Source organism: Trichomycterus rosablanca, chromosome 9 (assembly GCF_030014385.1).
Source record: "Trichomycterus rosablanca isolate fTriRos1 chromosome 9, fTriRos1.hap1, whole genome shotgun sequence".
In the NCBI taxonomy this organism is placed as follows: domain Eukaryota; kingdom Metazoa; phylum Chordata; class Actinopteri; order Siluriformes; family Trichomycteridae; genus Trichomycterus; species Trichomycterus rosablanca.
In genome coordinates, this window is record NC_085996.1 from 11303515 (window position 1) to 11327685 (window position 24171).

At 38.6% G+C, this 24171-nt stretch overlaps 1 protein-coding gene across 1 annotated transcript in view; it reads right to left on the bottom strand.

Moving 5' to 3' along the window:
- Positions 1–1291: 1291 nt before the first annotated feature.
- Positions 1292–24171, bottom strand: part of LOC134319872 (capping protein, Arp2/3 and myosin-I linker protein 3-like) — an 82041-nt gene continuing 59161 nt past the window's right edge. The window contains exons 27-40 of the mRNA XM_063001137.1: positions 23801–23976; positions 23091–23178; positions 20125–20244; positions 18599–18665; positions 18264–18451; positions 15050–15129; positions 12298–12471; positions 9632–9836; positions 8547–9447; positions 7975–8093; positions 7165–7288; positions 6523–6594; positions 3557–3667; positions 1292–1887 (exon numbers count right to left, since the gene is read on the bottom strand). Coding sequence (XP_062857207.1) covers positions 1847–1887; positions 3557–3667; positions 6523–6594; positions 7165–7288; positions 7975–8093; positions 8547–9447; positions 9632–9836; positions 12298–12471; positions 15050–15129; positions 18264–18451; positions 18599–18665; positions 20125–20244; positions 23091–23178; positions 23801–23976 — 2466 coding nt within the window. The 3' untranslated portion in view covers positions 1292–1846. The remainder of the gene's footprint in view (positions 1888–3556; positions 3668–6522; positions 6595–7164; positions 7289–7974; positions 8094–8546; positions 9448–9631; positions 9837–12297; positions 12472–15049; positions 15130–18263; positions 18452–18598; positions 18666–20124; positions 20245–23090; positions 23179–23800; positions 23977–24171) is intronic.

Genomic DNA, 24171 nt, shown 5'->3' on the forward strand with positions numbered 1-24171 from the left:
AAGAGAAAATCCTTGCCTCCCAAAAAGTGGAAATTACAGTGGTCTGTTTATTTGCCTGAATTATCAGTGGAATGTGTTTTAAAAAGGTACATCACACAGTGACCAAACCTTACTATAAAGTATGGTAGTGGTACACCAAGTTATGGGATTTTTTACCTCGTAGAGAGATTTTATATGAAACAAATTTAAAGCTGAAGTTTTGGTAAGAGGTTTTGTGGTCAGAACAAACAAATACTTGGCCACTCTGACGTAAGGACCAGACGTAAGTTTGGAGGACAGAGGAATATGTATTCAAACCCAACAAAACTGTACCTACTGCCAAGCATGGTAGTGGTAGTTTAATGCTCTAAGAATCATTTGCCTTCAGTAAAAAGGGACATTGCAAAAAGTGGATGGAATAATAAAAAAATGATGATTACCTTTAAATTCCTGAATCTTGGATGCAATCTTGTGTTCCATGAATACAAGTCAAAACACACACAGCAAAATTGGTTTTGTAATTAGGCTAAAATGAAGCTTTTGTAATGGCCTACCCCATACTGACCTTAACTCTATCAAGAGAATGTAATATGCACCAGTCCATACCAGAAAACCAACAAATATGTTAGTATTAGTGGTCAAAACCACTCAAAGTGGTCAACCAGAGTCCATTTAGCAATGTTTGCTGTTAAAAGTAAAAAAAAAAGAAAAACAACAACAAATGGCAAGAGATACAGACACTATTTTCAGCTAATGAATTCTGGTGTTTCAGCCATACCTATTGCTAACAGTGAATAAAATCAAACAAATACAACCAAACATTGGTAGTAAAAAGGGCAAAGGATGTCACCTTTTCAACTTGTCAGTTTGTCAAACCTTTGCTGGTTTACTTTACTGGAGCCAGGTGTTGCTATTGAGAATGAAAAAACATCTAGAAGCAACAACAGCTTAGCTATGAAGCAGTAGGCCACATTTATTAAAAGTGCTGAAGCAAAAATGTCCTTTTGGTTGGGAGGGTCATTGCAAAAGCTTAAGCCACATCAGCACAAAAAGTGGATTCAATTGGAAAAGTTTAAATTTGATTTCCATATCCGAGCAGCCACACACAAGTCCAATATCAACATGTGTCATGCCAAACATCCTAAGTTTTGGCAAATTCCAGGAGGATGTTTCCAGCATAAATGCATATTGTCAGTAAAGTTTATAAACCAAATATATAAAGAAAAAAACAGTTTATCACACACAGTGAAATTAGTTATGAGGTCCCGCTCCATAAATAATGACACTTTGTATTTGTTTGCAATTTTCTCTTTAATTCATATATATACTTTTCATTATTTTAATATTTTCTACAAAATATAATAGACATCAGCTCAGGAAAGCAGAAATAGATAGAAATATGAACTCAATTTTTATAGCAAAGGATTTCCATAACGATCATAATCTGTCAGCATGAACAATGCAAGATCTAGTGTTTTTTTTTTATAAACAAATACAAATATATTTTCCATTTCAACTGAACAGAAAGCTGTAAAAAATTAAACCAATAAAAATGCTTACAATAATAATAATAATAATAATTTTATTTTTGGTGCTTGGCCTGATCGCAACGGTGGTATAATATTTAAGTTTTTATGATTTTTTTATTAGAATAACAGAAAATGTGAAAAACAAATTGTGGGTACATGTGGGTATATTTGGCATTTTCAGCCTTTTTTTTCCAACACCTCCAAATGTTCATGTTTTTTTTAATCACTCTCACAGTTCTACCATCTGTTAAATGCCCATTATAAATAGTATTTTTCATCATTCCGCCTTAATTCTTGTCGTCATGGCAACCTCCAGTCAGCTGTCACTAGGCGAGTGGTCACAGGGGGTCACTGTTACTAGGCAACACTCCAACGCTATCTACAGAAAGAGAGAGACAGTAGGGAGCAGTGAATAAGTCTCCAAGATCATTTTAATTACAGTGATTTTAATTACAATGATTTTAATTACATTGATTTTAATTACAAGTGGTCACTATGGAAAGATTCTGATTAAAAAACATTCAATTATGCTGCAAATCAAACAGCAGTTTTAAACATTTAGTGAACCAAGTTTCCTTACCAGCGATCATCAACTGATCAGAAGTATTTCTGTTTTTATACGTGTGTTAAATACATACGTAATTATGTATTTAAAAGCATAAACATTTTAACTCCATTGGGAAAAAGCAAACACCACAACCTTACAGCATAAGCACTTTGTTGCAAGGCCGTTGTCAGTTCTCCTTTTGATAAACCATCCCTAATTCCTGAGGGTTACTTATTTATTTATTTTATTAGGATTTTAACGTCATGTTTTACACTTTGGTTACATTCATGACAGGACAGGTCTTTAATGTCAAACACAGTCATGGACAATTTTATATCTTCAGTTCACCTCACTTGCATGTCTTTAGACAGTGGGAGGAAACCGGAGTTCCCAGAGGAAACCTACGCAGAAATGAGGAGAACATGCAAACTCGACACAGAAAGGACCCGGGCCACTCCACCTGGAAATTGAACCCAGGACCTTCTTGCTGTGAGGCGACAGTGCCCGAGGGTTACAATGGTTCATCTGATGACATCTTTCATAGCAACTTTTTTTCTATTTAATTTCTTTATATACAGTAATAATATTTTTAAAAATTATTTTTATAGTTGTAACCTTTATATGTTCACAGTTTATATATTGTCAATCCAGTCCATACTGTTGTACTTTGTTTTTTAAATACAAAGACGTTATGCGTGGTATATTTTTATGAACATTGTGTGTTTCATTTTTTATTCATCAACTGTTTTATCCTGGTCAGGGTCACGGCAAGGCAGGAATACCCTGGACAGGGCGCCAATCCATCACAGGGCTTGGACCACCCCCCTGTGGTGGTGGGTTAGTGGAACAGAACGCTGCACCACCTAAGCATGCATCATGTGTGGCCTTAAATAAATATGGACCCTATAATTATATTTAATAAGAAAAGCTAAAGAAAACTCACTATTTTTTAAACACAACCCATCCTTCCCGGTACACATACAACACAGTTATCCATGTACAAACTAACAAACAATACAGATACAAAAAACCTGTTGGCAGCAGATTTCCTGGGTTTGAGTGTTTTTATATGAAAAAGCAAATCATGTTATTTGAATATAAGAGCATTTTGTCATCGTTTATGACTTTTTTTGAAGGTCATGTATTTCTAATGTAGTAAGTAATGAGGATTTCATCTAATCTTAAGAGAATGCAAAATGATGCTGCCATTTGCACTCATTTTCGATTCTCACTGAATGTGAGAGTATTTTTTGGTAGATGTTAGAAAATGTAAAAAGCATTTTATACTAAATGTGAACATGAGTATCTGAATGCGAAAACTGAAAGGTCAAAGCATTTTATCTGTATACAAGAGTATTTTATAATCGTAAATACACTACATTTCTATCTAAAAACATTTCACCCAAAATGAAGAGCAAAGTATTTAAAAGTACATTTTACGTGTCTGATTATATTTGCACACACACAAACACAGATATAGACACGAACACACACACAGTACCAGGATGGTCCATGGATTGGTTTCTGTTTTGAGGGACTCTTGGTTTTTTCACAGGGGGATTGCGAGTATGTGGGGGCTTCTCCAGGTTATTGGGGCTGTCCCTGCCTGTGCCTGCAGCAAGACAACACCACACAAGGACATGGTCAAGACACTTAACACACACAGTCTGTTTACAGCTTGCATTAAATGCGTTATTTTGCTAATCAGATTTGCTTCAGTTTTTTCTTGACAGCATCAAAAGGCCAGGATGTAACCTCACACCTAAGCTATTGGATTTTAAAATCAATTACAGGAGAGTTAACAACATTAATTACAAAAGAAACAAGTGTACAAGACTAGAGAAAGGAAATGGACACAGAACACAAGAAATCAATAAAACAAGAAGCAAACAAATAAGCAGCCTGAAGAGTGGCACCAGTAATCCGAGAACAGAGAAAGGAAGGGGATCACAATAACTTAAACAAAACAAAAGTGTTTGGGTGCAATTCCACCAGCTACTCAGTTCAATAGCTCATTAAAACACATCAGAGAAAGGGAAAAACAGGAAACTCAGGAAACAGATAGCAGCTGAAAAATCCAAGTCGTCATGTCACCCATGAAAGAACTTGAGAACAGAAGGGTGCCCATGGCAACTGAAGATACCAAAAAGCCGCTACAATTTAGCGACCGAGTTCTAGGAAAGCCAGAGAACACTAGCAAGAGACTCAAGGACTGCAATTGTATTGCACCCATATGTAACAAGTAAAGGTTAAGAGGCTCAAAGAATGATCTTAAATCAATCTGGGCCATTGGGGGCATAGCAAGTCAGTGTGACACACCTCTAGTGAAAAATGTACCTCTCTCTCCCTAACAAATTTAATGTACATTACAACATGTAATAATAATGCTCAACAGCCTATATCAAAGTTGGGGGTTGCCTTACCACCATCAATAAACAATCAATAAACAAAATGCCAATGTAGTGTCACTCAAACTGGGTCACTCGAAGAAAACAAAGACCACACACAACAAAGAAAAATTAGCTCCCACCACCCAACGTGGGATTCGATATAACACACTAGGACATCGTCAATCCAGCAATTTAAAATTAAAAGAACTAAGCAATTCAGTCAGGAAAGGAACGTGAATGAACCGAATCAGAAGTGAACCAAATCTGCTGGTGAATTGATTGTCGCTACAAATGATTCTGAACAAGGGGAGCCGACAATGCTGATCGGTTTAATGAATTATTAGAGTTTCACTTTTATTTACCGAAAGTGATCAGCCCTGAATCACCCAACAATTATCATGTTCTGTTTTTACTTTTATTAAAATTACAGTAAATAATATTTTCTCTCTATCGCTCCTTTTGCGAGATCGCTTTGATGTCAGTCTGTCTACCTTAGCAGCTGCGGCGGTTACTTAAATAACGTCTGGTCAGCTGTGCATTATTAACGCTGATGAGCACTGGTTGCCAGATCTATAAAAAAAAAGTCCAGCCCAAAATCTGTCTAAAACCCTCCTAGATACAGAAACTAGCCCAAAATCTTAGGTGTCACAAACGTTTGAAAAAAAGGCTATAAACGGCAACTACTTCAATCTTCTGTTAGGCTTACTTTGTTTTTAATTCTATGTTCTAATTTATACTTTTCGTGAAGCATTTTGTTCACAATATAATTATTATCATTGGCACTGTATTTTATCCAAAAAATGGTGCAGCCATTTTTAATGTTATAATATTATCTTTTACTATAATTTCAAATCCTACTCAAGAATATTTAATTGAATTAAAACTAAAAAAAAAAGGATTTAATTTGTACTTACTCTTTTCTGTTCTTTCCTCTCCTGCACTCTCTTCTCCCCTTTTACCTTTTGTCAACAATTTTGTCTTTTCATTCGCTTATTATTTCTGATTAGAATTTCAGATTACATAAAGAGCTATTTTGAACTTTGGACAGTCCTTCCTATCTGTTCTCTGTTGTTGCTCCATCTTAAGCTAGCAAATAATTTTGACTGCTATTTTCTGTTCTGTCTTTAAGAGGTTTTTTTTTAATTTACTTTTGTTTAAGTACTATTTACAGTCTGAGTGTTTTTTTCTTCTAAACATTTGTGCTTGTCTTCCTCAGCAAGTACTAAGTACTTTGGGGCCCATGGCGGGAGGGGGGCCCTGAACTCAACATGAACTCAAACCCCACCGCACTGCCCCCCCCCCTCTTTTATATATATGAAATTTGTTCAGGGGGCAAAAAATTTTTTTGCACTGGGGCCCATGAGCTTTTAGTTACGCCACTGACTGAGTAGATATTCATTTTCATTTTGTACTGTTTGTAATAAAAGCTTTTTGACGGCTGCAGTTCATTTTGAAAGTAGTGCAAAAATCACATAACACAACCTTTTAAACCTTTTTTAAAACAAGCCCAATTTGGTGGGAAATCCGCAAACCTGGCAAGTCTGCTACTAGAACTACTACTAGTCCATGCGGTAATGATACCCAGCAAAAAAAAACTTATATACGTACTTAAATTTGTACTCCGAAAGGTTTCGTTATTTGTTCCAACCAGACAGTCACAGAAAAGGAACAATTTCAACACCTTAATGGAATTTATATTTTCAGTAAAAGCAGTAAAACATTTACGTCTGGAGACACACAAAGTCCCTGGTAATGCAAGCTGTAAACAGGTCTAAAAAAGACTTTCCACTTTACAGTACACATATAGGAATGTTAGGAAACAACAGACAAATTGACATGACATGGCATGGGGCTAAATAGAAAGTTTTTATCCTTAATTCACCTTTTAGTTTTTTTTTTCTTTTTTTAGAATTGTTTCCCCTTTAATTCTCCAATCGTACATAAATTCCTCAACCCCTTTTACACTTACACTTCCTCTACCATTCAGGGCAGCCTGATGAACGAAGAGTATGGTGAAAGTGAGGATTCTTTATGTAAGTTGGAGATGTACAGGTGTTCATGAAGGCGGCTGGATTACCTGTATCACAGGACAGAGCTTTCCTGTTCCTCTGTGGTTTAACTGGAGCTTGGGGCCTCACACACTCCTCACCTGCCCATCATCACATACACATCAAACCACTACTCAGTCGCCACTCATTTAAGAGAATTGTAAAAATGCTCATGTTATACAATTTATAAAAGTATTATAAACAGATTATAAAAGTAAAAGTATGTGGACACCCTAATTATTGATTTCAGATGTTTTAGCCACACTATTTGCTACCAAATGTACACACTTAGTTATATCAAATAAATTATATGCTTTTAACTTGAGAGCCATAAAGACAGGGTCTAACTGGTTTGGTGATGAGGAACTGCAGTGGCTTGCACAGAGCCCTGACTTTATCCCATTACTTTATCAAGTAATTAGCTACAATGCATTATAATATTTAGTGCATATATAGTTGAGGTTAAATTTTAATTTGTATTATAACTTATGTAATATAAAATAAAAAATGTGTTTAATTATAAGTACGGTAATGATAACAATTACTAATAACAATTATCTGATATTTCATTTACAAAATTTATAGACAATCTGCTTTATCATAACACTAGTGTATATATCATTATGTCGTTATTATATTCATGTCAGTGGCTAATAAAAATACAGACAGACCTTGAGTATGGGAGCGCTCAGTCAGTCCTAATGTTGGTTTTGTAGGGGCCGGGGGTGCAGGGGGCAGTATTTTTCTTTCACTGGCAGAATCGGTGGGTGAAAGCACATAAGAGGCAGTCTTTGGCTGTGTGGTAAATGAAAACATATTTAGTTAAAATCTGACATTCAACATTCATGTAAAAATAACATTTTAGTTGTTTGAGTAACTATACAGATAATAAATATAAACTGTAAATAAATGAGTGAAAAGATATAATACTAGTATTACTAGTTCTCCTAGTAGAAAGGATCAGTTTATTCTGACTGACCATCTGATCAATATGATGGGACACTTCTATTCTGATGGAAGTGGTTTCTTCCAGGATGAAGATTCAAACAGCACTTTGGGAGACTAAAATAATAATAAAAAAATTTGTTTTTTGGGTTCTTTACCAGTGCCCTGTAGGGCTTTTACAGCCAACGACACATGGTAGTGCGACCCACAATTCTATACTATAGGCCTATTATTTTTAGCTAGTAATACAAAAGGTTGAAACCTTTGTACATCATATGCTTTCAAGCGGAACACCTATGGGAGAATTTGAGCTGACATGTATCTGCTCTCCAACACCATCATCAAAGCCACAGTTGAGGGAAGATCTAAAAGAATCATGTTTCATCCCTGGTACAGATCCAGAGATCCAAAGAACAGCAGTTTTGGTGTGTTCTTGTGGCCCAAAACTTCACTAAGACCATGCGACTTGGTTTTTTTTATCATCTGTCTGTACAGAAATACATAGTTTTTGCCAAAATGTTCCCCCTTTTTTCTACCTTGGATGGAATTGGAGGAGGGTGTCCTTCCACATCCCTTGCCCTCTCTATTCCTCCATCTTTCTCTTTTCTTTCTAGTCGGCAACTGTCCTTCTCTCCTCCAACTTCATCTTCAGTACCTAAAAACAGAAACAAAACAAAAAGCAAAAGCAAACTTGGCTTATTATTAGTACACTTTATGTCTGAAAGGATGTGGACAACTGAGCATGAGCTTGTTTGACATGCTATTCCAAAACCATAGGCATCAATATAAAATTGAACTTTGCTTGATGGCTATAACAGCCAAGTGTGTCTGTGTGAATTTGTGCATACTGAGTGAGGTCAGGTACTGATGTTGGATGAGAAGGCCTGATTTGCATTTGATGTTCCAATTCAATCCAAAGATGTTCAGTGGGGTTGAGGTCAGGGCTTTATGCAGGCCACTGGAGTTTTCATACCAAACTACTATATCAAACCACTTGATGCAACAAAAAGGGCCTTTACATATACCTGACTGCATGAAATAAATAATCAAGAGAGGTGTTCATATACTTTTGGCCATATAGTGTATGTCAGGTTTTTATTTGCAGTACCTGAGCTTTCCTGGAGGGTTCTCTGTCTGAGTTTGGCCAGACTGGGCTTGCTGCTCTGAGGAGGCGGGTTGGGTTTGGAAGGACACGCTACCGGACGACCCGCCAGCGTCCCTCCCACTGGCGCATCCGAAGGAGGACTTTTGTCCCCCACCTGCTCCCTGAGGTCTAAATTGGAGTATGTATCTGCAAATACAGAATCCTCACAGTGCACTAGTTCCTCGTCTGCACATATCTGTTTTTCAGGAATGGGGGATGGCAGTCTGTGTCTGTCCATCTGTCTGTCCATCCACTGCCTCTCAGACTGTCTGTCCACTTGGCGTAAATCTGTCCACTGTGTATCGGTGTGCTGCTTCGGTTCGGACCACTTCCGCTCCGTCCCTCTGCGCGATTCCAGCCACTGTTTCTGTTGAGCTTCGGCCTGCCTGTCGATCTGCCTGAGCATGTGTCTGTCCAGCTCCAGCTCGGAAAGTCTCTCCGTCTTCCGACTGCTCTGTCGGTCTAACTCTCTGTCTATCTGTCTCAAGGTGTTTCTGTCTAACTCTCTTTCTGCCTTCCAGAGGGTTTGCCTGTCTAGCTCTCTGTCGATCTGTCTCAGAATGTGTCTGTCCAGCTCCCTCTCAGACGGCTTGTCCATTTGCCTGGATGTCTGTCGGTCAGGCTCATTGTCTGTCTTTCTCTGCCTGTCTGCTTCTCTATCTGCTAATTTGTCTGTGGTTCTGAGAGTCTGTCTGTCTGGCTCACTATCTGATTTCCTGAGACTGTGCCATTCTACCTCTCTGTCAATCTGTCTTAACCCGGCTGTCTCTCTGCCTGTCTGTCTGTCTGAGGGATGTAGAATCTGCCTGTCCATCTCTCTCTCAGTCGCTGAGTAAGGTTCTTGGTCAGGATCTGTCTCTGTAGGCTGGAATCACATAGACAGTACATGGAACGACAAATTAGAATAACATTTGAGGTTGTAATCTGTAGAATTTTGTATAGAACCATTGCTCTGGTCATGATCTAATGAACCTTTGCAAGCAGAACTTGAACTACAGTCCTACATCCATATTTTTATTGAGCTATACAATCTTAGACATGTACCTTACCGTTTTACCAGTGTAGAAAGGGTGTTTGTTGGTCCTGAATGTAGACAAAGGCATGCCTTGGACAGATCGGATCTCCATCACTCCTACTCTGGGCTCTTCTATTCTCTGATCCTCCACATTCCCATCAGACATTTCACATGAGCCACTTCCCCTGCCGGACTTTCTTGATGGTTGTAGAAGAGTGTAGATGTTCTCAAGGGCATTCCTAGGTAACAAGTATGGTAAATAAGGATTTGTCCTCCAAGAGGATACACAAACATCAAACAATATAATACTATATTAAACAACTGCCCTATTAATGAAATGAGAGCTTATTTGTGCTGAAATCACCTATGGTATTTGTCAGGGGGTGGTGCGTGACTTGTCACACAAAGGTGCCAGGTGTAACCCACACCTAATACAATAGATGATGAACCCAAATGCTAACTTTAACCAGGAGACAAAAGAAGGGGACAAAATAGCTGAACAAACAAAATAATTAAACCAGACAAAACAAAAGCAAACCAAAGCCATTACATGAAATACTGGAGAATAGAAAAGACAGGTCACCACATTACAGGAGCTAAAACCCTGAACTCAATGCAATGTGATATCAAGAAAACACAATAAAAAAAAGGAACCAACATGAGAACAAACAAATCAGCTCTTGAGTGCAACTCCGCCAGCTACTCAGTCCACTAGTTACAATCACTAATCATAATTAGAGGGGAATTCAAAAAATGGCAGCAACTAAATAGTGTGGAAGCTACACCATTCATTGGAACCCAAAACTTAAGAATACATGTGGCAGCTTCAGTAGCCAGAAATCCTTTACCGTTTACCGACTGAGTTCCCAGAAACTGAAGACGTAATCAAAAAGTCTGTGGACTTGGCCCTAAGCTGTGTCTCGGGTGCTACTAGGTGTATCAAGTAACATTTAATGAACTGAAGGGAACGCTTCGCAATATGGTTTACAAAGAACAAGACTATTTGTCAAACTGAAACCCCCCTACCTGATGGGCAACATGAGTATAGCTGGGGGAGATGTTAACAGTACTTTATAATAATAAAAAAAAAAAGTTCAATGAAACGAGCTGAGAAAGATTCATAAATATCTCCTACATTTTTGCTTTAATGATGGTGGTGAAGAGCTCATGCTAAATCTACCATCTGTGTTTAGTTGGCAGGGGAATCGAATTTAAGCATTTAGTGACCCACTGTTCCTGTAAATGGGGCAATGTTAGACTGGAAAAGACCATTTTCATTAGGATACAATTTTTCTATCATGTTGGTCTCATGATTAGAATTGATCTAGATTTATTTTGTACAAACAATGCCAGCAAAATCCCTCTAAAATAGAGAATCACCAGACCCACTCATTGTTGCCATTTAGGCTTCTCCTTTCCAGAAACTATAGCCAGTTTGGCGGTCTATGTGCCAATAATCTGTTCCCCAGTAATAAAAGCTCCTTTCCTTCTCCCATAGTGATCTATACTCAAGGTCAACCAGACGAGCTCATTATTTCACTACATGCCAGAGATTGGACCTGGAGGTTAAGTGCTAAACCATGTATCATACAGTACACCTTCCTGTAAGCATCTGCAAGTTACGTTTATCCACTTATTAATTGAGGCTTTTTATTTAATTTGTCACTGTTCTATTAAAAGACGGCTTTTGCTTTGCCACACAGCAGGACAATTACACACTATATTCAAGGGTTTAAAACTAGCCCCTGTTTAAGTCCCAAAGCAAATTAATCAAGCATGTTAGGTATTATTGAGTTAGCTTCCCCTCTTAGTTTCTCCTCTTAAAGCCTATTAGTGATCGTTTTACTGATAATTAAATGTCTCTGATGCACTAGCAGTCGTGTTCTCACTTGGCTGTAGTTTCTCATGAATGCCTGAAGAAAATGTCATTTATTTCAATTTATTTATTTATTTCCCCTGTTTTCTCCCACTTTAGCGCATCCAATTTCTACCCGTCAATCATCCTCTCACTAATGCTGGTCCCTGCTCCTGATTGGGGACGACCAGGCTGCTCCACGCCCCATTTGGCACGTGCACAGCAATCAAACATCTTATCACCTACACTTGACGAGTGTAGCGCGCTACAGCGCTGTGCACGGAGGGCCACACCCTCTACCGTGGTCCTTCCCATCTCCGTGCAGGTGCCACCAACCAGCCAGCAAAGGTTGTAATCGCACTAGTCTGAGAGAGAGTCCCCATCCGGCTTAGTCCCGCCCCTTATCTGAACAACAGGACGATCGTTGTTCATGTAGCCACTCAGCCTCAGCCGGCAAGGCAGAGCCGAGATTCGATACGATGTATTCGAGATGTCAGCTCTGGTGAACAGCGTGTGTTTTTACCGCTGCGCCACGTGAGTGGCATCAATTTATTTTGTAATAATAAGGATGAGTCATGTTGATTGCTGGGAAAAGAAATGAGACAGTTCATTATTTTTTTTAATAGCAAGTACAAAGTTTACACCAAATCTACTAACATAAACCACCCTAAACCGGATCTACACTAGCAATGAACCAGTATAAACTATCACAGTTCTGCTTCAGATTAGCATACATAATAACACAGCTCTACCCCAACAAACACCACCATCATACATGCATCAACCAGCATTAGCCAGCAGAACATGCAGCAAACAATTATAAAATAGATCCAAACCTGACTGACCCAGTGGGAGCTGTGGCAACGGTCCGGCAATCTTCCAGGCAGGCCACATCCAGTGAATCTGACTCCTGATTAGACAGCGTGGAATTCCGGTTCCTACGGAAACTAAAGATGGCCAGCATGTTGCGTCTCTTCTTTCTCCGGAGGGAGTGAGCCTTATGGAGGGAGGATAACTGACTACAAAAGCAGGAATAAAAGAGAAACACATAAGGACAGAAAGAATAAAAACATCTTTTTTTTAAAATACACGTTTTAAATATGGTTTTATTTCTGTTGATTAAAAAAAAACGGCATTTGTACATTGCGTCAAAACTAAAGAAAACAGCTGAAACTTTTCAGTAAATTACAAATTAAAATATGAATAATACCCTATAATTCCATGCCTAATTTTGCCAAGGTACACAATTTGTTAAACTGCTGGCACCACCAAGACTTGGCCTGAGACTCAAGACTGAGGGGTGGATAGGTAAGCGTATCTATGTAGATACCCAGCCCATGTGTTTGTCACACTTATTGTCCATTACAGATGTGTAAACCAATTTTATACAATGTTACTATGCTTCCAACTCTGTGGCAACAGTGTGGGGATGACTGTTTACCAGTGGCCTGCACATAATCCATATCTCTATCCAGTTAAACACCTTTGGATTGAAGTTAAACACCAATTAAGTGCCAGGGCATCACATCCAACATGAGTTCATGTCCTTACAAATGTTTACAAATCCCCACTAACAAACTCCAGAATCTTGTGGAAAGACTTTTCAGAAAAGTTGTCACAGTTAGCCATGGCATAACACCCCTCTAGTATTAATGTGTCCCCGTTTCCAAAGTGCTCTTACACCCTTGCTTTGTATCAGTGCTATAACAGAGTTTATAAAACAGTATCACTATTCATGACCTAAATATGTGATATCGACAACCTGCATTATTTATCTTGGACAGGGCCATGTCAACGGCGCACAGAAAGCCCCATGATTCTGTGCAGCTGTTGCCTGGCAACAACCTAATCACCGAGAGAGTCTGGTGGGTTGCTAGGCAACAGCGTGCACTGGCATAACAGGGCACATTCAGGGCAGATTGTTCAGAAATGTGCTCAACAGAGAAAATGTAATTACAGTAAAAGCATCCTTGGAGACTCATTTATCTGAGAGTTGTGTGTAGATGTGTGTAGATGTGTTACTTTTTAATTTGATGTGTGTATAACTGTATATTCACATACATTTAAGTTAATGTGATTAACTGGGTGTAGATACATATGTGTTTATGTGTACAGTATATGTGTGGAGATGTGTGGAGATGTTTGTATAAGTTGTGCGTATTTGTGAGAATGTGTGTAAATGTGTGAATGTGTGTAGATTTGTGTATATGTGGGTGTGAGAATGTGTATAGATATGTTTATATGTGTGTATATGTGAGAATGTATGTAGATATGTGTATATGTGTGTAACTGTGAGAATGTGTGTAGATATGTGGATATGTGTGTATATGTGAGAATGTGCGTAGATTTGTGGATTTGTGTGTATATGTGAGAATGTGTGTAGATTCGTGGATATGTGTGTATATGTGAGAATGTGTGTAGATATGTGTATATGTGTGTAAATGTGAGAATGTGTGTAGATATGTGGATATGTGTGTATATGTGAGAATGTGTGTAGATTTGTGGATATGTGTGTATATGTGAGAATGTGTGTAGATATGTGGATATGTGTGGATATGTGTGTATATGTGAGAATGTGTGTAGATTTGTGGATATGTGTGTATATGTGAGAATGTGTGTAGATATGTGTATATGTGTGTAAATGTGAGAATGTGTGTAGATATGTTTATATGTGTGTATATGTGAGAATGTATGTAGATATGTGTATATGTGTGTAAATGTGAGAATGTGTATAGATATGTGTATATGTGTGTATATGTGAGAATGTGTGTAGATTTCTGTATATGTGTGTATATGTGAGAATGTGTGTAGATATGTGGATATGTGTGTATATGTAAGTATATGTGGGTAGGTGTGTACAAGTGTGTATTTGTGAGAATGTGTGTGGATCTGTGTATATGTGTGTATATGTGAGAACGTGTGTAGAAATGTGTATATGTGAGAATGTGTGTAGATCTGTGCATATGTAAGTATATGTGGATAGGTGTGTACAAGTGTGTATATGTGAGAATGTGTGTAGATATGTGTATATGTGTGTATTTGTAAGTATATGTGGGTAGGTGTGTACAAGTGTGTATATGTGAGTAGGTGTGTATATGTGAAAGTGTGTATTTATAAGAATGTGTATATATATATATATACAGTATATGTGTGTGTGTGTGTGTGTGTGTGTGTGTGTATGTAAATGTGAGAATTTGTATATACAGTATGTGTGTATATATGTGATAGTGTGTAGATATGTGTATACGTGTGTATATGTAAGAATTTGTGCATATGTGTGTATGTTTATGCAGGTGTGTATATGTGTGTATTTGTGAGAATGTGTATGTGTGTATATGTGAGAATGTATATGTAAAAATGTGTGTATTTACAAGAATGTGTGTATATTTGTGTATATGTGAGAATGTGTGTATATGTGCATGTGTGTATATAAGAATGTGTTTATTTGTGTATATGTAAGAATGTGTGTAAATGTGTATAGATGTGTATGAAACTGCATAGAGTTGTGTAGCTCTATATAAGTGTAGATGTGTGGAGATAAATGCTGCTTAATTTTGATGTGTGTAGATTTGTGTAGCTGTGTGTAATTGTGTGTACCTATCAGGGAGAACTCGCTTGCTGTAGAAATCAGGCAGTCCATCGTCAAGTGGAGTGACGGCTCCATTTTCAGTACAATGCTAAAACAGAAAAACAGAGAGAAAACAAAACATTCTGTTTATGATTTTTAATATGTGTGAGGTCAAAGCTCGTGGCAGGGCAGTGGTAGCTCGGGGGTTAAAGTACTTGACTAGTAATCAAAAGGTTTCCAATGTTGGGCCCTTGGGCAAGGCTCTCAACCCTTACTTGCTCAAATTGTATTCAATGATAAATGTAAGTCACTTTGGATAAAAGCATCTGCTAAATGCTGAAAAGGCTCTAGCAGGCCACCTTAGTTCCTTTACACCAAACTATGTCTTTCTGACCCTGGCTTTGTGCACAGGGGCACAGTTCTGAGACCTGAACTGAATATATAGAAGAGATGTCCACATACATTCTGGGCAATGGTGTATTATAGTGCAAAATGCTAAATTCAAATATGCTGAATAATTGCATTTCTTGTATTTAAAAAAGGTAACTTGGGGCTCTTTTAATATCTTGTCTGATGGGCTGAATGTTTTTTATGATTTTATAAATAAAACATTTTGCTGATGCATGGAGGGAAGTGTTTGAATTATGAACATTTATTAATATATGCTATGTGCCTTGAGGTTCCAGTCATAACTGTTTCTACAGCTGTTCATTATTTATTGAGTAATATATCCTTGTCTACATAAGTCTGCACTTGGGGCTTTTCTGTGAATAAAATATTAAAAGTGGAAAACATAAGTTCACACAGTTACTAAACTAAATATTTTATATACAGAGGTGTGAGCAAACCCTTAGAATATGAAGACACTTATGAATGATTTTGCATTTTTATCAAGGATCCTATCTGTATCCTGTTGAGTTATACTGTATATTTAACCTTGGGCGTTTCTATACTACTTGTTGTTCTAGGGCACACACAAGGGGGGCGCAGCTGTACCTCTCTGCATGCTAGTCAGTCTTTGGGGCACAACTGTTCTGAATCTGACGTATTTTAACGCTAGTGGTTGTTACTCTGCCATGGATGAGAAATGAACACTAAATAAATGTAATAAAAGTATTAAATAAAAACACTCATTCACTGTCTTAACCGCTTATCCAATTAGGTCGCAGTTGGTGGGGGCTGTAGCCTATCTCAGCTTTTCAATGGGCGCAAGGCACACAGTAACACCTTGGATGGGGTGCCAGTCCATTGCAGGGCAGACACACACACACACACACAGATGTACTATCCGGCTTAATCCCACCCCTTTCTGAACAACAGGCCAATCGCTGTTTGTGTGGCTGGTCAACCTAGCCGGCAGGCAGAGCTGAAATTCGATACAATGTATTCGAAATCCCAGGTTCCAGCGTGTGTTTTTACCGCTGTGCCACTTAAGTGGCCTCGCAGGACTAAGTTTCTCGAGCAAAACTGACTCTGACTAAAAGCGTTAACCGCTCAAGTTCTTGGAACAATGCTGGGGCGTCATGGGAAATCTTGTACCTGTAGTGAATTCACGTGGTGTGTCCTGTGACTTTTGACTGGCATTATTTTAGTGGGGCAGAGAAACAATTGGGTCTAATGGCGCCCCTATATTCAACCAAAATTGAAAGCATTTTGGCTTAGCTTGGGTAAGGCTATCTAAGTTAAATCTACACTAAGCTAGGTGGCTAAATGCAGTCCATTTTAGTATTTTCTTGTTCTATGTGAGGCTGATAATCTAAGCAAATACACAAAAGAAGAATTTCCCACCTTGTCTCTAAATCTAGTAATTTCCAATTGTCAACTGCAATTCCCCTGCCGCTTGCACCACCCCCGCCACTCTTATTACTCAGTAGCATTACATTCACTTTTTTTTTTTAAATAAAGCAGCATTTGTTAGCTAGTCTAACTATTCAGTTTAGTTTCAGGGACTCTATAAAGGCATCACATTAGCCAATCCATTAGCCTAACTAATTAAGCTAAATCTATGGTCTTGTATTTCTAATTCCTATTCCTAAGTGCACTGGCTAATTTCAACACAGGTGTCCAATGGGTTAAGGTCAGGTCTCTGCACAGGCTACTGGATTTCCTTCACACCAGCTTGTCAAACTGTCAAACTGTCTTTATAGAACTTGCTTTGTTCACAGGAGCACATTTTTACTGCATCTATTTGAAATGCTAGCAGGACAAATTATTCATCTATTTCTTATTCCAAACAGCTGTTCAATGTATTCACCCCAATCACACAGATTTGTTCCAGTTATGAAGAATGAATTGGCATCATTTTAATTATTTGCAGCAGATGTTTTCTTTGCAATATATAAATGTACATATAATTTTGAAGATGCTAGCAGTTTAGCAGTTAGTCTACCATGTTTTCATTTGCAGAGTGAAGGGGTCTTGGGACCTGACTGTATCAAGACTGAAGCACTAATTCCTCAACCATCAAACAATCTCTTGATCACATTGCTTTACCAACTGTGTTTTATTGCGTTCTACATATACGCCAAATGGAAAGTATGTAAAAAACCCTATTAATTAAAAAAATTACTGACTTCAGGTGTTTTAGCCATTCCTATTACTTACATGTATATACAATTGATGATGTACGATAAATAAAATGCTTCCAAATTTACAGAAACAATCTGAGTAAAGCCCTTTCTAGCAAGACTGTGCCTCTGTGCACAAAGCAAGGTCTATAAAAACATGGTTTGTTTGGTGTCTGGTGTGAAGGAAATCCAGAAAAACTTGAAATGATCAGAAACCTGACCTCAGCCACATTGAAACTTTTGGAATGAAGTAGAACATCAACTGTGAGCCATTGTGTGCCAGACCTTACAACGACTCTTTAGGCTTTGGCTCTAAATAGGCACTAACGTCCAGATACATGCTCCAAAATCTTGGAAATCGTGGAAAACCTTCCCAAATGAGTGTAGGCTTTTCTAGGAGCATAGAAGACGGGAGGCAAGTCCATATTAATGCCAAAAGCTTTGGAACAGGATGTCGAACAAGCTTGTGGTCAGATGGATGTGGATTGTGGTTTGGTTCACATCCTTCACAATACAGTCAGGGCGTTTTCCTATCTTCTGTGTTCTCCACTAAACAACAGGGTGAAGACATGCTGGCTCTTTTGGAACTGCAGCTCACTTTGCAGGCCAACCTACCACTTAATGTACCCATGAGCCCGCAGACAGCTAAGACTGGCTTAGCTGGTGGGTTTCTCACCGATTCAGATGAAAGAATTCCTCGTCTGTGCCTCCGGGGTGGTCTCGGCCTGACCCGAGTCACATGATGTAGCGGCGCTCCCTGTGTAGGCAGAGCAGCCAAGCCTTCCCATGAGGCTGAGCGAGAGAGAGGTGAGGAGAGCTGAGCGCTTGAGGTGGGAGGGGATGAGCTGGAGTCATCGCACAAACCTGGGAGAAAAAAAATACAAAGAAAAAGCAGGAGAGAGAGAGAAAATATGTTAGTCTTAATAATGGAGCACCAGATGGAAAAACAGGCAGTGAGAATGATGGATGAGTAAAGAAATCAAAACAGAAACGGGGAGAGAACATGCTCACTTAATCTGGTGGACACCGGTCGGATTCTCCTGGTCCTGGCACTGCGCTTTTTTATAGCGATTGTGTCCTGTAGACAGAACAACAAATAAACATGTACACAGTATTTCTGATACATTTATCTCTAGTAATTACTTTATTCTAATCAAGGTCACGGTAAGTCTGGAGCCACTCAAGCACTGGGTCTAAGGCAGGTAAAGCACTGGACAGAACACCGATCAATCACAGGACTACACACATTCACATCCACTCACACCTCGGGTCAATCCAAAGTACCCAGTCCTACTTTTGCATGTTTCAAAGGTGAGAGAAAAACAGAATACCTGGAGTAAACCCAAGTGGATGATAACTAAGGATGATTTTGTTTAATTCTCACTGCATGTTTTTTTTTTTTTTTTACCCCTTTTTCTCCCCTTTTAGCGCATCCAATTGTTCAATTAGCATCGTGCTTCCTCTCTGTCTATGCCGAACCCTGCCCTGACGGAGGTGATTGAAGCTAACCCGTATCCCCTCCGAAACACGAGCAGCAGCCAGATGCATCTTTGCCACCCACACATTGACGAGTTTGGCGCCACCTAGCGTTGCATGCGGAGAGACACACCCTAAGGGCACCCTCTCCCATCTCTGTGTAAGCGCCTCCAATCAGCCGGCAGAGAACGCAATCGCATTCTGACAGAGAGAGAACCACATCCGGTTCTTTGTCCCACCCCCCACATGAGCAACTGGCCAATCGTTGCTCATATAGCCACTCAGCTTCGAACCAGTAAAGCAAGGCTGCATTCGATACGACGCTTCTCAGAATCCAGCCCTGGTTGCAGCGCGTTTCTTTTTACCGCTGTGCCACCTGAGCGGCTATGGTATTTGGATATTTTTAAGTACTAAAATACCATATTGGTCCAAATGTAAGCCAGTTGTTTTTTGACTTCATTTTACATTTGTTTGTTTTATATATATACACACACCGATCAGCCATAACATTAAAACTAGGTAGGAGTGTCTAATAGAGAGGACAGTGAGTGGACACGGTATTTAAAAACTCTAGCAGCGCTTCAGTGTGAGCCACTCATACCAGCACAACACACACTAACACACCACCACCATGTCAGTGTCGCTGCAGTGCTGAGAATGATCCACCACCTAAATAATACCTGCTCTGTGGTGGTTCTGTGGGGGTCCTGACTATTAAAGGACAGGGTTAAAGCAGGTTAAAAAAGTATGTAGAGAAATAGATGGACATAATTGTACAGTCCATAATTGTAGAACTACAAAGTGCTTCTATATGGTAAGTGGAGCTGATGAAATGGACAGTGAGTGTATAAACAAGGAGGTGGTTTTAATGTTATGGCTGATCGGTATATACGTATATATACGTATATATATAGAGAGAGAGAGAAATAAAAGAAATTAGACTAAATAAAGACTAAAGTGTGTAATTTTGCAGTTTAATACATTTACATTTTTGGTATTTTGTATTGTGCAAACACACTGAAACACACACACACACACATACACACAATAAACACACTCACAATGCTGGTACCCAGTTCTTCATCAGTGATCTCGAGTGAGTCTCTGTGTCTGTGTGACCTTCGACCTGTACCACCATCGCACAGACCATCCCACTGTTTCACTTGAGATACCTGCTGTGTCTGATTGTATACACACACACACACACACACACACACACACACACAGTCATTAACAATGCATTTAAACTGCAATGGGTAAAATATTTTTCAATATTAAATTGTCCTGGCGGCACTGTGCTGGTCACTCCATGTTCTTCCTGTGTGCATGTATGTCTTTCCCTCCTCCTATTCTACTTTAAATTACCCTTAGGAATGACCAAGCCTATGTGTGAGTTTGTTTCCGGCCTGTTAACTGGCAGCCTATCCAGGGTTTATTCTTGCCTTGTGACCAGTGTTATTGGGTGACGCCAGACCTGCCTTAACCTTAACCAGGATTAAGTGGTTAGTGAAAAAGACTAAATGAATGAATTGTATTGTTTTTGGTATTGAACATTAGGTAATATCTGAAAAACACATCAAAACACTGTGGAAACAATAATATTAAAGCAAGTGTAGCCTGTGACGTCTTGTTTACATTCCGACTGTCAGTCATTATAAAGACACGCCTCTAAAAGTCCTTAATTTCACAATAAAAAAACGATGGCAGACCAAGTGCAGAACTTGTAATGTCTCATAATGTACAGTACATATGTGCTATTTGAAAATAACAAATATTTTCAAATAAATTTCAGCAAAGACGTGTTATGATGCCACATGAAATAAAACAAGCCATTTTAACTTCTGAAGAAAACTTTAGTAGGAATCTGCCACTGGTTGGTGAAAAAAAAGAACTTGATGGCTTCACACATGTCATAGAGAATGTGTGCTAGTCAACATGGATATGGTGCATGAGGCAGAGGTTGACAGTGCAGTTAGGGGGAAGGAGGTTATATATGTATTAAAAAATGCATCTACAGGCCATGGCAGATGAAATAATGCTGTAGCATTAATATTCTAATTAAAGTTAAATGTTTTACTTCACACAGAATCGTGAGAAAACTGGCAAAAGGATAAAATAATGTCACTTTATAAAAAAAGTTTTTCTTCAAGGGGTAAAGACACCATTTAAAGACAAAAGATTTAGATAAGTCAGTTAGCCAGACTGGCTAATGAAGTATTAGCATAACTTTACATTTGGAAACAAACTCTGCCTAGTCATGCAGATCTATTCTGGTGGAAACACTCAATATTTCAGTATTCTATGATATGTCTTTATGGTGAACTTTTTAGTAATGGTTCTAGTAAAAAGATGTTAAATGTCTGGGAGACACAGCGAGAATCTGAGGTAAGTTTGATCCAGGCACCATGTTGTATAAAATATGTAAATGTAATGTAACTAAATAGCGTTTTTAGCCAATCAACTCTTGTTGTGACTGTTGTGATGTTTACACTCTTAATGACTAAGATTAAACATATAGCACTACTGTTTAGCTTAATGCTAGCTAGCTACCCGAGTACTACTACAGTGCTGTGGAACTAACATGGATGAATTCTGGCTGTAGATTGTAGGAGGTAGGGTTGTCAACCGTCCCGTAAAATACGGAATCGTTCCTTATTTGGACACTAAACATGGTGTTCCGTAATGCACTGATATGGGACGCTCTTTGTTCCGTATTTTTATCAATGGGAGAGAAATGCTGCAGATTAGACTGAGACAGAGTGATACGTATGAAACAAGGAAACTGCTGCTACCGTGGGAATTAGAAAGCGTTTGGTTATTATTTTAATTATTTTAATCATTATTCCGCTGTTTGAGTAGTGCAGTGGGCAGAGCACATCGTGCGTATTTTTCCACCCTAGGTGCAACCCTAACCGCCAAACCACCCATGAGCCAACTCACCTTACCCACCCCCCGGCCTTTCGCCAACCTGCCAGCCCAGGGTGTTCCTTATTTCCAGTTCTGAAAGTTGGCAACCCTAGTAGGAGGTGAGGATTTATGTATGAACATGAATGGGAAGTGGAGTGACATTTTACCCAATGCAGCTTTAATGATTCATTTTCATTCATCTTACGTATACCCATGCATGACTTCACTTAAATGCAGAGAAATATATTTAAAAGCTCAGCAAGCTAACACTAGCATGTTGCTAATTTGGTTGCATTTTAGATATATTTTCCTCTTTGAATCCAGTTGCTATTTTGATGCTTAAAAAATCATGCTTGTTATAAGGTAGCTACAGTTGAGAAATTGAAGTGAGAAATGTACCCCATATTTTCCACCTTTCAGGAAGGGGCAGTTTGTTGCCTTTAGATACTTTTCACTGTGGAATACAACTAAGAAACAAGCCTAAATATTGACTTTTGCAAAAATAATGCCATGATTAGCAGGAACTCAAGGAATTATCAGACAAAAGTGGTTTCCATGCATGTACAGACAGTTATTGGAGAGTAAACTGGAAAGTAAAATCAAACATTAAATATTATATTTAAGTTTTTATGATCATAGGACAAGCACAGAAAGCCTGTGCCGTGTTGTACTTTCAGGCTTATTGGTACTGGATACTGGATTATATAACATGATAATACAAAAAAGGTTAAGTATCAAATTAACTCATCTGAATATCTTTAAAAAATGAGTCTGCTCTGGGCAGTGACCTTAGATTACACTTGTGCTTATACAGTACAGTTCAGATTACCATCATAGTGGTCAAAATACCTGGCTGGCTGATGTACCTATAAAAAGGAAATCGGCTGGCAAGGCTGGTTTTTGTAATTATATACTATGATACAGACCCATTTTGGACAATTGCTGGGGTTAGGAATCTCTCTAAAATTGTACCCTTATTGTGCTAATTCACACAGGTCAGTGCAACTGCATTCTTTTACAACAGAAAATGGCTCAAACTCAACCAAATTAGCAATATGCAGCCATTATAGAATGAAAATACTTCTAGATAAATGATGGGATAGATGGATATAGCTCCTACCAGAGCTTTGTGAGTAGAATAGAGCTCCTGTAAGATCTGATCCACGATAGAGTTAGTGAGATATGACACCACGGACAGCTTCACCTCCCTGTGGAGAGAAAAAGATGGAGATTTAGAAAGAAAAAGAAGACATGGGCAGCAGTTTAAGAGAAGGCTGTACATTAAATGTGGGGTCAGTTATTTTAATCAGCACAACTGCCAGAATTATATTAGTATTTGACAGCGTAAACCAGTTTATTATTTAAAACCCATTTATGGCCTTATTTTCAGTTAAAATATTAATAGTATTCCAATTAATTACCTGAATAATCAAGAAACTGACCGATTTACCAATTACTGGATTACAGTGGGGGTGAAAGCTCCAAAACCAGTAGTAAAATGATTCAGTTTACCATTTTCTTGAATTCAACTTGAATTTAATTTAATATTTTTATTACAGATCACACAACCAACATTTGAGAGTAAAGGTTGACCACTTGTCATTGGTTGTATGATGTATTCCATTCTCTTCATTCCAGCTGTTTATTTCTGTTCCAGCTGTTAATCTTTTTTATTCCCCAACCTTCAATTCAGTGTTATTCAATTCACCAATGCACACATTACTGGTAATACAATGGCTCTCCTTTTTGCTTCCTTCCACTTCCTCTGCCTCTGTTTTTTCCTTTTATCCTTCTTCCCCCCCCCCCGCTTTATCTTTACATCTTTCTTACTCTAGTGCTCGATGGATGTCTTGAGCAGCTCTCTCCATCAGCGCAGAGCGAATAGCTGAGCGAGGGATGGACACTCGCTCCGAGATGGAAGAGAGAGGAGGACTCAGACTCTCAGCTGCCATGGAGGAGAGGGGGCACAGCTCTCGGCACAGGGACACCATGGAGTCCACAATCACCTGCCAATCATTTAGATCATTAGTAAATCAGACTAAACCAATGAATCAGTAAGTCATATGAGTAACAAATCAATCAGTGATTTAACAAGTTAACCTAACAATGAAAAAAGCAAAAGAAAGTGAACCTGTTAAGAAATCAATAAGTCTGTAAGCCGATCAGCAAAAAATCTATCAATAAATAAATCAGTCATTATT